This window comes from Echiichthys vipera (assembly GCF_963691815.1).
Source record: "Echiichthys vipera genome assembly, chromosome: 2".
Classification (NCBI taxonomy): Eukaryota; Metazoa; Chordata; class Actinopteri; order Perciformes; family Trachinidae; genus Echiichthys; species Echiichthys vipera.
Genome location: NC_139827.1, coordinates 22,700,002 through 22,713,293, shown reverse-complemented (window position 1 = coordinate 22,713,293; position 13,292 = coordinate 22,700,002). Strand labels below are relative to the sequence as shown.

At 39.6% G+C, this 13,292-nt stretch overlaps 2 protein-coding genes across 3 annotated transcripts in view; one reads left to right on the top strand and one right to left on the bottom strand.

Moving 5' to 3' along the window:
• pdcd4b (programmed cell death 4b) overlaps positions 1–9,743 on the top strand; it is a 10,033-nt gene extending 290 nt beyond the window's left edge. The window contains exons 2-12 of the mRNA XM_083925921.1: positions 230–335; positions 1,029–1,331; positions 3,600–3,694; positions 4,089–4,202; positions 4,361–4,582; positions 6,359–6,456; positions 7,445–7,553; positions 8,090–8,197; positions 8,568–8,678; positions 8,795–8,934; positions 9,018–9,743. Coding sequence (XP_083782047.1) covers positions 293–335; positions 1,029–1,331; positions 3,600–3,694; positions 4,089–4,202; positions 4,361–4,582; positions 6,359–6,456; positions 7,445–7,553; positions 8,090–8,197; positions 8,568–8,678; positions 8,795–8,934; positions 9,018–9,078 — 1,404 coding nt within the window. The 5' untranslated portion in view covers positions 230–292 and the 3' untranslated portion in view covers positions 9,079–9,743. The remainder of the gene's footprint in view (positions 1–229; positions 336–1,028; positions 1,332–3,599; positions 3,695–4,088; positions 4,203–4,360; positions 4,583–6,358; positions 6,457–7,444; positions 7,554–8,089; positions 8,198–8,567; positions 8,679–8,794; positions 8,935–9,017) is intronic.
• A 175-nt stretch (positions 9,744–9,918) lies between these two features.
• bbip1 (BBSome interacting protein 1) lies at positions 9,919–12,693 on the bottom strand. 2 transcript variants are annotated; one of them, XM_083932368.1, is made up of 3 exons: positions 12,635–12,693; positions 11,468–11,529; positions 9,919–10,834 (listed from the first exon to the last, which is right to left on the bottom strand). In XM_083932368.1, exons 2-3 carry the CDS (start codon positions 11,511–11,513, stop codon positions 10,677–10,679), a joined length of 204 nt encoding a protein of 67 aa, XP_083788494.1. In that variant the 5' UTR covers positions 11,514–11,529; positions 12,635–12,693; the 3' UTR covers positions 9,919–10,676. The 2 variants fall into 2 exon arrangements, with proteins under 2 accessions (XP_083788494.1, XP_083788493.1); XM_083932367.1 differs by having other exon boundaries at positions 11,468–11,532; positions 12,635–12,680.
• Positions 12,694–13,292: the final 599 nt, after the last annotated feature.

Genomic DNA, 13,292 nt, shown 5'->3' with positions numbered 1-13,292 from the left:
GATATTATATACGTGAGAAATAAACCGTTTTATATGCGCAGTTAGACTCTCTGGATTGTTTTGACGCAGCTTTTTATTTTGACAGTGAACGCAACGTTCCATTGTTTATCAACACTGAATGAATAGGGGGAGGGGATGCTGTTGCGCTGCAGGGTGTCTGCAGGGTGTCTGCTCATGTCATTAGCTGATGCATGCTTGTAACACATCGGTTTCCTCTTTAACGTTGCAGGTATCCACTGACACTTTTTTTGCACGCTGTTCCGCTGCAAAATCTGTTTTTCTACTGTAAAACATGGCAACTGACTGCGAGGCCTGGCTGAACGCAAACCCCGTTGGTGAGTGTGGCAACGATTTAAATGCACCGTCCCCTGTGTGGGGCTTTTTCATGCGGAAGTGGTTGAGATCTTATTTTCTTGCACTTTAGTGATGTTGCATTTCACACTGGTTTCGTTCTGCTGCTCATCCTACATTTTGTGGGTATGATTCAGGCTGACATGAAGCATGGGTGACTTCTTCTAAATCACTTCTTAAAACATTTATATAAGTTATAGACTTAGCTTTGCATTTCATTTCATTTTTTTTTACTCTTTGTATATTTTTTACTCTTTGTATATTTTTATTATTTTTATTATGTTGTATGTATATGCTGTTTGCACTGGGTCTGAGAGGACTGTAATTTCATTTTTTGCATTTGTATGTCATACATATTGCAATTTTTGACAATAAAACTGACTTGACTTGACTTGACTTTTATGTGATATCGTTTTTTAATTTATTTTATCCATTTATTATTTTAATGTCTCTTTACTGTATTTTTTACCTTATCAATAAATAAAGTTCTTATTGTTCTTATTAGTCTGACTCATTTTAAGTTTCCATAAAGCAAAGTCAACACAGTTCAGTTACTATGGTTGCTTATGCACGGGGTAAACTAGTCGATTTGCTTCATGGAACCAAAAGCTACTTACTTATAGTTTGTCTACTTAAACATAACCTCTAACTCGTTTTTTCCCCCTGAAATCCAACAGAGGCGGAAGACCTGAGTGACTCTTTTGTATCTGGAGAGGAAGACAATGTCAACAAAAACATAAAAAACGAAATCAATGGCAACTGGCTGTCCTCGTCTAGCAACAGCATCCACGAAGCACGTCTCAAGGCGAAGGCCAAGCGGAGGCTGAGAAAGAACTCCTCCAGGGACTCCGGCAGGGGGGACTCTCTCAGTGATAATGGGGACGTGGTCAGGGGAACCTTGGTGGCACCCGTCAGCCCCAAGAGCAAGCTATTGGACAGAAAGTCCCGACTGGGCAAGGGCAGAGGTCTTCCAAAAAAAGGTAAGAAGATTCAACATTTGAATAAATGAAGTTCTTTTAGTATGATGATGTGATGTTGTCACTTAAGATTGTGATATCAAAAAAATCGAATGTCTCAGCTGCTCTGAGTTTCAAAGGAAAACCTTTTTGCTGGTCATAACCACAGGCGAGTAAAAGTTAATCAAAGAAAGCGAAGGCCTTCATCACTGTGCACCTACTTGTCATCACCTAGTGGCCCTCCATCTAGTCGCCATAAACCAATAGTATGCACATAAAAGGCGAGGGGATTTTGAGCGGGTCACATCCTTTTTATTTTCTTACCATCTGCTCAGCCAAGCTTTTTTTGTATATTTCTATACAAAGTTAATTAATAATAGTCTTGGCGGTATTTGTGTGTAGTGTAGCAAAAGTTGCTGCTTTGGACTATGAATATTTCACCTTTTGGACTGCCACCAGTGGCTACGGAGACAACTGGCAAGGGGGAAATGTAACTTTTATAAGGTTTATGGAGCATTTGTTTTCTGTTTTTGTGTCGCTGGAGGGCACAGTGGTAGCTAACAGCATTAGGCATTCACCTGATGTTGCATGGCTTACTGTCTTCTTCCAATTTATCCATCAAACCAAAGATGGCTCCTCTGACTTGCCTTCTCCTTGGCCCAAACTGTATTTTAAAAGTAACAAGGACACGTCACAAATGTATAAGCAGATCAGAATACAGCGAGCGTTCTGCTTCTGATTGTCCAGCTTTCTCTCACTCTGTCCTTATTCAGTGATGTAAGCATGCAGCCTACTTGTATGACCCGACAGACTGCAGTACATTTAGTCACTTTGCTCTTCTCAGTGGACCTGGAGCAAGTAAAATTTCTGTTGTCACAATGTCTGTCTGTTTTTCTGGTTGCATAACAGAGCTGTCACACCAGTGGAGCCCTGTTATTTGAGCTCTCTTGCATTAAAAGTAAATGTATATCAGTTTGGAAAAACTAATAATGCATTAAATTTATATAGCACTTTTCCAGGTGCTCAAAGATGCTTTGACAAGAGCAACTAAATAAAACTAAACAGAACATAAACAGGAAAACAACCCAAAAAAGATGTTAAAGGTTAAAAGCAAGAGTGAAAAGGTGAGTTTTGAGCGCTGACTTGAAGGATGGAAGAGTGTTGGCACAAATTCAGCAGATGTGCAGAATCTCTGTTGAGTGCAAACTGGAGTCCACCATGGTGGTGGAACAGTTTTGCACAACCAATGTGGGCTGTGCTAAATATAGTGGCATGTCATATGCTGAGTACTGGGTGGAACTAACGCGTGTCTCAAAAGCTGCTGGGGTATTGGGCTTCTTAAACTGTCCTCAATCTGTTAGTGCTGACCTCTGACCCAGCAGATGTTAGTTTGTGTAACGCATACAAGGATTATATCACAGCATGTTTGGACCTAAGGTTAAAACATGTATCATGGGTATTTATGCAGACTCCACATACAGATAATAATCAACACGACATTAATAATAATATTATAACAGCGATAGTGTTGACTCAACTACCTGCGCACATCCTGTCAAGTTAAAAGCCTGCTGGGCTGTTATTTCCTTTTTCACGTCAGAACTGCACGAACCGAGAGGCTTAAAGAAAATATCACACACATTTAAATACAATCTGGAGGTCTCAAATGATGTCTGGAGGTCAAGACCTGAAAATAAACCTCTCGCAGCATGGGGGTGGTCATGCTCTTAATGATTCTGAAAATGTGTCTGGGATTTGTCTGGAACTTGCACCCTGCAGTGGGTAAGACTTAATCTGACCATGTTACAAAAGCACTCGAGATTTGAAATGTTTCCCTGCTGATCAGCATCACATTTCTGTTTCTGTGTCTCAATATTTTGAGACGTGACATCATACTCTGTAGACCTCACCACTTAACTTTCTTATTGTGTCATCTTTCGAAAAGGTAGAGTTATTTTTCAGGGGAATCACATTCAGAGACGGGGATGCTCCCAAAAGCTGCAACTTGACTTTCTTTCAGCCATGTATTGGGAACTATTACATACAAGTAAAAGCTGTTTGGTTTTTGTTTTCTTTACAAAACAGCTCATGTTTCAGCTAACCCAGATATTTCTTTTATTTAACCTTTATTTAACCAGGGAGGTTATTGAGATTAAAAACCTGGACAAGAGGCAGAAACACAGTTACACAGTTGCACTAAATCTTCTTTTTCTAATATATTTTTCCTTCAAATGTGTGATTGTGATGTTGTCAGATCTCATGTCTAACATTGTCACTGACTTTTGTCCGCAGGTGGAGCTGGAGGTAAAGGTGTGTGGGGCCGATCTGGTGAAGTTTATGAAAAGCAGGAGGTAGATCAGAAAGACCCCAACTATGACGAAGCTCAGGTACTGACTGTGCGTTGATATTGTCTTTATTGTACATGTGAAGGCAATATCTCAAACAGTGTTTAGAATAGCCCGCTCACTTGTCAAATCTAACGCAATCCTATGCACAGCCCTGGAATAACATTATTATGTCATGTGTACTTTATGTTGGGACTTTGATGTTATGTGGTAATTTTTGAAGGTGTAGTTTGTGAAGTTGATTCACTAACTTGCATCATATCGTGTGTTTTTCTTATTAATCATCTGTTCGCTAGATAAAATAACAAATGTCGTAATAATCTTTCATGTAAATGCCACAAACTGTCCTAGTGAGTCATGTACTGTAAATGTTAATGCCCAATAAAATGACCAACATGTATGGCAGCCCATCCTTAGTTAATGACTGTTTTGACAGGAAAACTGTGTGTATGAGACTGTTGTTCCCCCGCTGGATGAGGGGGACTTTGAGAAGACAGTCAGCCCCATAGTGCAAGAGTACTTTGAACATGGAGACACAAATGAAGTGGCGGTAAGCATGCAGGAAATAACCTGTCAGCAAATGTGCTCATGTGTGACAGAAGCAGAAATCTACATAGAAAGTTGTCAAAAAATAACAAGAAGTGAAAGACATGAACGTAACCCTAAAGCCCATGCCAAGCTAACCTCTGTCTCTGTCTCCACATCCAGGAGCTGCTTGCAGAACTGAACCTGGGTCCCATGCGGAGTGAGGTGCCATCACTGGCTGTGTCGCTGGCCCTGGAGGCCAAAGCCAGCCACCGGGAGCTCACCTCCAGGCTGCTGGCTGACCTGTGTGGGCCGGTGCTGTCCCGCGATGACATGGAAAAGTCCTTTGACAAACTGCTCCTAGAGCTGCCCGATCTGGTCCTGGATACACCCGGAGCCCCGCAGGTGAGTGTCCTTTGTTTTCCTCATGTGGAGACTAAGCAGCTCCATTCACATGGGCTCACTCTGAGTTTAAGCAGTCTTTGTAATAGAGAGCTAGGAGGGTAAACTCTGTTTGATGCCCGGTCCCACTGACCTCGAAATTTGCGTTCTCACATACAGCTCGGCCGGGTAATGTCTAGATAATTTCAGGTTTGCAGTGCATGTGTGAAAGGGGCTGAAATACCCTAAATAGTCACAAACTCAGGATGGGTATTAGGGATGGGCTTGAGTTATCGATTCCTTGAGTAGACTACGTTTCAAATTAACCTGATTATTTAATTCTCTTCACACGCTTGTAGACAAAAACACCTTCGATTTTTAAAACCTGCTCTTCGCCTCACCATCCGAGAGAAGGTGTGTGTGTGTGTGTGTGTGTGTGTGTGTGTGTGTGTGTGTGTGTGTGTGTGTGTGTGTGTGTGTGTGTGTGTGTGTGTGTGTGTGTGTGTGTGTGTGTGTGTGTGTGTGTGTGTGTGTGTGTGTGTGTGTGTGTGTGTGTGTGTGTGTGTGTGTGTGTGTGTGTGTGTGTGTGTGTGTGTGTGTGTGTGTGTGTGTGTAAGATCTCTGTCCATTGTCTGTCTGTGCTCGCAAAATGCAAGCTCAGCAAAGGACGCCTCACAGGGTTATTGGTCATCCTCCCCCCACAGCCCATCTGTCACTGTCTTACTGGGGCTCGCTAGTGATTTCTGTCCCACTCTCACAGTTCTCTGTGGATTTAAAAGGGCATTATTATGACTCTGCCCTGCCTCCACCTCCTCCCCTTTACCCCTTTCACTCTGTCTTTCTCAGTTTCTCACACACACTGCACACTCCTCTCTTTCTCCTCATGTGCCTCCCAGTCTAGCCACAGCCACGGGTCAAATGAGACGGAGCTGCCTCTTGTCTGAACAGGAACAATGATCAGTGTTGAGCGCAGGCTTTGTGCAGGCCAGAAGAGCAAAGCCAGCTATTTCGTTTACCTAAATCATGTGCTCACACTACTGTAAACAAACATATACACACATGCCCTCGAGGCCACTGTTCGTCATCTGTCATGTCAGTGTTTTTGTGGGGCCTCCAGTTCTTCAAACTGAAAAAATGTTGTTAGTGTGACCTAGTAATGTGCAACAGGGTTTCTCTTAAAAAATCTACTTGTACTTTTTTTTTAAGTTCCTATACTGTAAAAAGGGATAATTCACAGTCTTTTCTTATTATAAAGCAGGTTGAGGTGCTATATAAATACTGTGAAAGTATTAAACTGTCAATCCACAGAGGAATTCACAATACATTGCCAGTATTCAGGAACTGTGTCTTCTAAAATGAGCTGTCGGGACTTCTGAACAGTTGTGATGTCACAACTTTAATATGTAGAGGTAGAAAGCGCAGCTACAGTGCCGTTACAGTTAGTGTTTCAGACAGAGTGAATACAGGTACATTCTAACAGACAGAATGAGAAAAATAGTGTGTTTTTTCATCATTAAAGCTTGTAAACATGTTGACTCAAAATACAAGTATGAACCTGAAAATTCTCATAATATGGGGCCTGTTAAATGTATTAAATTTTATATATTCTAATGCAGCGAAAAGAGCGTTCTGTTTACTGTGGTAAGAGGACACTGTTCCTTGAAGTAATGGAATAAAAAACCTTTACATGATTGATTTTTAAATATGTAAGAATCAACTTTATATCAAACTTTGCCATGTTCAACATGCTGTAACATTAGTTTGTTCATTGTTTTGTTGCTTTTGCTTTCCATTTTCCAGTTGGTGGGCCAATTCATCGCACGCGCTGTGAGTGACCAAATATTGTCTAAGAGCTACGTCGAGGGCTACAAAGGCAGAGTTGACTGTCAGTACACAAGGTATGTGATCGCTGATCGTGATTCTAGGCTAAATCCTCACGACCATGTTTTCTTTTAAAACGTAAATCTTTAGCTACGTTTACGCCACACGTCCACGTTACATCCTCACGTCCTCACTTGCCATCTTTCAGTGACGTTCCATCTTCTTGTCGGTCCATGTAAATAAATTTCTGTTCTTACTTCCTCCAAAGTATTTTCAGCTTATACATCCTTGATATTCCACCTCAGAGTACCATTAGACAATCCACTTCCTGTTTTATACCAGTATGCTCAAGCCCAGTATACGCGAATGGTCGTGAGATATGTGTTTTCAGATGTGTTACTATATATATATATACATACACAAAGTGTGAATTATCACTTTTAATATATATATATATATATATATATATATATATATATATATATATATATTCATTAAGATGCAGTACACTTGTGTGGTCAGAAGTTTTCGTTTTGACACACCATTTTAGAAAAACGTAGAAAACGTGGTTTGGATGTTGCCATAGTTTTCTGTTTTCATGAAAATCCTTGAAGGTGTGACAGTGGACCCCTAAAGATAAGAGGGTATTCTGTCAGGAATCATACAGTGTTTACATGAATATCCCATTGATGGGCTTATCCCAGTTTTGATAATGTATTTCATATGCTGGAAGAACTATCTTCGAGGTGAGTGTTAATGCATGTAAACAAAAGTAGAAATGTATTAAAGGCAAAGGAAGCAAATCTTGTGAATATTCTAGATCACATAAATCAATCAAGTCATACCCAAAATGTTTTTCAGTAAGTACAACAGTGTGATAAATAATATCAAAGTCACCCACAAAACAGATGTAACCACCATGTGAAACACTGGAATGCTTTATATATCTGAGTAGAAGCAGTGTGGTCACTTACAGGTAGGAGAGATGGGACAACAATGCAACAGTGCATGCTACAGTGTGACAACTTTGCCCCACAAACCTTGCCTGTTATTTTTATCTTCCAGAGCGTCACTAGACCGGGCGGCGGTGCTCCTGAAGATGAGTATGGAGGGCCTACGCAACCAGTGGGGGACAGGCGGGGGCCAGAGACCTGTCACGCAGCTCATCAAAGAGGTAGATTACATAACGCAGACACCAGGAGAAGTCTAGTGTCTTCTGTTTATTAACTCATGTATTTTGTGTTATTTATTTTTATAACTAAAAAAATAGTTGAATTATTATTTCTTTGTGTGTTTGCATTTTGTGTTTATAAAGCTTTATCTGGTTCAGCAAATTCACCACTGTGAATGAGGCTACTTAGCCAAGAAAAACAAAATATAGAATATAGTTAAAAACATGTACATGTAATGTTCTTCATTTATTTCAAAGGATCTCTCAAATGAGCCATTTCATTATTTCTGTGCAAACGCTGCTCTAACTTTGATCTATTCAGCACCCCTTCAGGAACATCCTCAGCTCTTTCTCTCAGATGCTCGAGAACAAACAGCACAGCGTTACCATTTTTTACCTGCCTGCGTTACTGTTTGTAGAGAAGGGTATTTCTAACAATATTGTGTTTATGCTTAGCCTTAACAAATACACTTTTGTAGCTGTATGGGAAAAAATGCCACATGTGAAAAAAATGTAATTTCTTATCTCTGTCCTGCCAGATGAACCTGCTGCTGAAGGAGTACATCCTATCTGGTGACAGCAAGGAGGCTGAGAGGTGCCTGAGAGATCTGGAGGTTCCCCATTTCCACCATGAGTTTGTCTATGAGGTAAATGCGTTGCTTTAGTCTGAGGCAGAACAGCCCGAACTCAGTCTTTCCATAAAGCATCACATATCAGAGGTGTCGGAGGCTAAACATGAGGAAAGAAATCTCTGTAAACTGAGACATTCATTGTATAACTTAACAGTATTGTGTGTGCAGAACACTCCATTGTCATTTCAAACATGTTATCTAAGTTTGAAGTTTTTATTCCCTCATTTTTATCCCCATTGAGGAGTCTAAACACCTCTTGGTCTCAACTAAAATATTTAGATTAAATGTTTTGCTAAAATGTATGCTCTATACTGCAGTAAGTGCTTCTACTAGATACTAGTTAAGGTTTGTTCAGTACTAATACAAGGCTGTGAATACTTCTCAGGTGATAGTGATGGTGTTGGAGTCAAAAGGAGAGAAAACGTTGAAAATGGTTCTGCAGCTCCTCAAGTCGCTCTCTGCATCCTCCGTCATCACTGTGGACCAAATGAGAAGGGTACGGCGCCACCTGGTGTTTAAATTATGCACTGCACATAATTATTTCACCAAGCACCACTGTTGACTGGGAAGAGGCTGTTTTGTACAAAGTTTCTTTTCTTTTTTCTTTCGTAGGGCTATGAAAGAGTTTATATGGACATTGCGGAAATCAACATCGACGTCCCTCGTGCATACTTCATCCTGGAGCAATTTGTTGATAAGAGCTTCAGTATGGGAATCATTAATGTAAAGTTAAGAGATCTTTGTCCCTGTCGGTGAGTGCCCACTACTGCTTTTCTCAGACACAGATGTTTTATCGGGTTGTTACTGAGTGTTAATATGTTCTGTCTCTTGTCAGAGGCCGGAAGAGATTTATCAGCGAGGGAGACGGTGGTGTTGTCAAACTTGAAAGTTACTGAGGAGCCCTTTTTGTGCCAGATTTCCTGAAAAGAAGAGGATAAAGATACTTTTTTACATGCATATTTTTCAAAATAGATGGGTACCCCCCCCCCCTTCTAACAGTCAAAGAATGTAAAATTTCTTAAATTGAGGTGGGCTAAAGAGAAAATGCACTTTTGATTGAAACTGAAGTAAACCACTTTCTTCAAAGTGTTTCAATATAAACATTCACATAAGCTTACCCCTTAAAGTGCCACACCTCGCAGTGTCATTCCATGTTGTTTTGTACAGTATTTTGATTTCACTGCCACACCTTGTGTTTTGTAGAAGGCAGTGTTTGTACAGAGATGACTGGTTTGTGTCAAAAGCTTTATAAAGGGGTACCCCCCCTTTTATAAAGCATTAAGCATAAAAAATAAAGAATGGGGAGAATGTTGGTTAAATGCAATACTAGCTCCCTAACTAGCTGCTGTTTCTATGCTGTGTTGGCTTTTTTTTTCTTTTTACCCTTTAATTACAAAGAGATGTCATTATTGAAGGTATCAAGACATGAGTAAAGTGCAAAAACATATACCAGTTGGGTAACTTCCCAAAAACGGTATTTAGAGTGTGTATTTTTATATTTGAGGGATACTGGTGTATGTGAAATGTACCAGTATTGCACCTTGTTTGTTCATTAAATCACTATTCTATAAACCGACTGTTTTTGTGAATGTCACAATATCAACATACAATAGTAGGGCTGAGTATTGCCTACAGCCTCGTGATATATGCATGTATGACGAAACAGAGACCACAACGTGATATGCATCTACGTACACGTTGATTTTGTGTTCACACAGAATTTACGACAACAGCTGTTCTTTTATTATTAAACAGCGATGGTACAACTTAAACCACTTAAAATCCAGGGTCACAGAGATCTGAAAAGTAAAATATTATGTTTCTAATCCCAGAGTTAATACTAAATGCAAATAAAATATTCTGATATTTTTTTAATTTTACATGCTTGAATTACTTATTTGAATGAGACATCCAGATCTGTTATGTGGATTGGCTTTGGTTGCCACCTATTGGCTGTATTGTGCACTGCACCATAGGTGAGGATTATTTTTGAAAACTGCTGTCACAGCCTTTGCTCCTGTATCGATACACGTACCAGCATGAGTACATCACGATATATGGTCTGCCGTATGGATCTTTTGAGCACAGCCCTACTAAATACATCTTGCAAATTCACTATTAAATCTGACAGTAATCGTTCTGCATTCACTCAACAAGGAGGACATTTGTGTGCATTAACGCCAAATAACAGATGCTATAATACAAATAGTATGACGAATACAGTAACTAACCACACTGGTAAAAATGGCACTAAGTGTAATCCTTACTAATGACATGCATTTGAAAAAGACGAGAGAACTGTAAAAGACTCGGGTGACTACTTCCTCCTTAGCTTATCTCTATGAAGCCAAACATCAGTAACCTCGTGGCACTGCACTTGACTGTCCATGCAAATACTTATTCTACCAGTGCGTGATTACTCTGGGTTTGTGCCATCCATCTGAAAGAATGTTCTGCAAATTTGACCATTCCTGCTGTTATGAATCCTCCACGTCTACTGCAACTGCTCCTTCATTGCCATTTCCTGCTGCTTGACAGCCTCTTGAGCCTCCATCTGCATCTTCTCCAGTTTCTCAAGGGTAACTGATTTGAGTGGGAGCAGCTTTGGCTTACACAGAACCATGGTAGGGACATCTTCCATGGAAAGTTGGCCTGTGGATGTAGCAAAACAGAAAAAAACCTCCATAAATTCTCAAATCTCATCAATTGATCTTGCCTTAAATGCAAAGATGACAGTACTATGCAGGATTGTTGCTACTTTTCACAGAAGCCTCGTGCACATTAGCAGTGAGAAATGTTTACCTACTCAGAAACTTTTAAATCAAGTGATGCAACTCTGAGAGCATCACTGCCAAACTGCTCTCAAATTGTGTCATTGAAGTAGCCTGCGACCGCCAAGATTTTTAATGTTGCAATAGCACTGATTGTCAGTTTCCACCAATCACTCTCACTGCATGAAACATCTGGACATTTCACACACATCTGCTGCTCTGCCCCTAAAGAGCGTACACCTATGATAAAGCATTACACTTTTAACACCAGAACTACATTTTGATCTAACTATGGTATCAGCCCAAATTATGTAACTGTTTGTACAGGAACCATATCAACGGTGTTGAGCTGTAAAAAAGACTGTAAAGAGTGAGCACGCAGCACAGAACACCCACTGACTCATTTTGCAAGCGTTTGCACATTTCTAAACAGTTCACATGTTGTATTGAGCTCCACAAACAGCCTTTGGTTTGTAACTACTGCTGTCCAAAAGCTATCTACTGTGGTACAAACCTTGTTTAGGCAGAACTTCTCTGAATATTGACTTGACTTCTGGCATTGTGTCTTCTGAGCTCCTGCTGAAAGGTAAACATATTAGTTTATTACATTTAACACGGTTTATCTGATCTAGATTCCTGAACCATGGTATTCCCAGTGTACTCAATACCCACAAATACAAACAGCTCTGCTAAAGAGGCAAAGGATTTAGAGATGACACTTTGTGGTCATCGAGAGAGCTAATGTAGCTGGTTATGTTTTTTAGTTGATAATGAATGGTGATCTGATGGAGTTTGATTATCATTGTTGTTTATTTATTGTCTATTTAATTATTTATATTGTTATTTATTCTTTCTTTTCACTCAATTTGATTTACTTATTTGTTATTTTAAATTCTGAATGAATTTATATTTAAAACAAATTAAAATAACCATAATAAACAAATAAAGTAAATACAAACAAATGTATGACAAAGGAAGTTAACCAATGAACTGCGGAGAAGTGATGGGATTAAATGAGCATACTTCTTAACTCCTTTTCGGACATGCCAAAAAAATGATATAATTATTATATAATTATGATATTATCATTATTATTATTTTCTGTATGACCTTTTCTGTTTTCTTTTTTACGTGTTTGTAAATCAAATCAAATCAAATTTGACTCCGTTACAAGAAAGTAAATAGAGCCACTGCATTCTAGCAAAATTGGGATATTTACTTGCACAGTGATCATATTAACGTGAGAGGTTCAGTAATACATAAGGGGGTAAAATCAAATTTGATATTTAGTTTGCAACCAGGACATAAGTAAGTTATACGTATAACGAAAAAGCATATTTAGCATCAGTGCTCATCTGTGGTGTAACGTCAAGTTAACATTAATGTGTTGATTGTTTTATTCCATTCTACCCTAGTGTACCTTAAAGAAAGCTGACTGACAGGGGTGTTTGGCTTCTTTAAAGACGGTGAGTAACAATAAGACCCCGTGTTTGGTAGTAACAACAGCTAACAGCTGTTAGCTCAAATTTAGCACGTAACGACAGCATAGTCCCCGTTCAGGTAACAATAGCTTCCTTCCAGTCAATATAGTTACTACTGCTGACAATACATTGCTAAATATTTCCGTCACCGTGTAAAAATACGTCAAATACTTTAGAAAATGAATTGTTAATAAGCCCACCTTCAGCACCAACGAGAGATTACAGCGGTTGTCACGCCAACGCTTCCGCGAGAATCACGTGACATTCTTCTTCTCTTTATTTCTCGGGCAAAGCGCTTTACTGACACCTACAGGCGGCTCCCAGGACAACACAGCTCAACATCATTTTCCCACTGTTCATTGGGTTAATTAAGAGTTTTGCATTTTTGTTGCAATAATATGTTTTTGGCGTGAGTTTAGTTAGATATATGTACTTAACTTCCATTTGCTACTTTAGCACTGGTTCTCAAACTGTGGTACTTGTACCACTGGTGGCACTCAAGATCTCTCTGGGGGTACTTGAAATAATCTCCAAAATAAAAAAGGGAACATTAATTACGAAATAAATACATAGTCGCGTTCATAAGTCACAAGCTAAACTGTGATGGAAGAGACTAAGCAGAGGTAAAATGATCGGTTTGAAAACACTGCAATCATGGCTCCAAAATGGAACTATTCAGAAGAGAAATGGGATCAGGAGGAGAATATTTAAAGCAGTCCTCCTGAAACTGAAGTCATGGCTGAAGACAGTCAAAAGTAAATAATCTTCTGGTTAAGAATAAACCTGCCTGTCTGTAGCTGAATAGTGTATATGCTACTGTATTTTAGCATTGGTCTTAGTGGTGGTACTCAAGAGAGC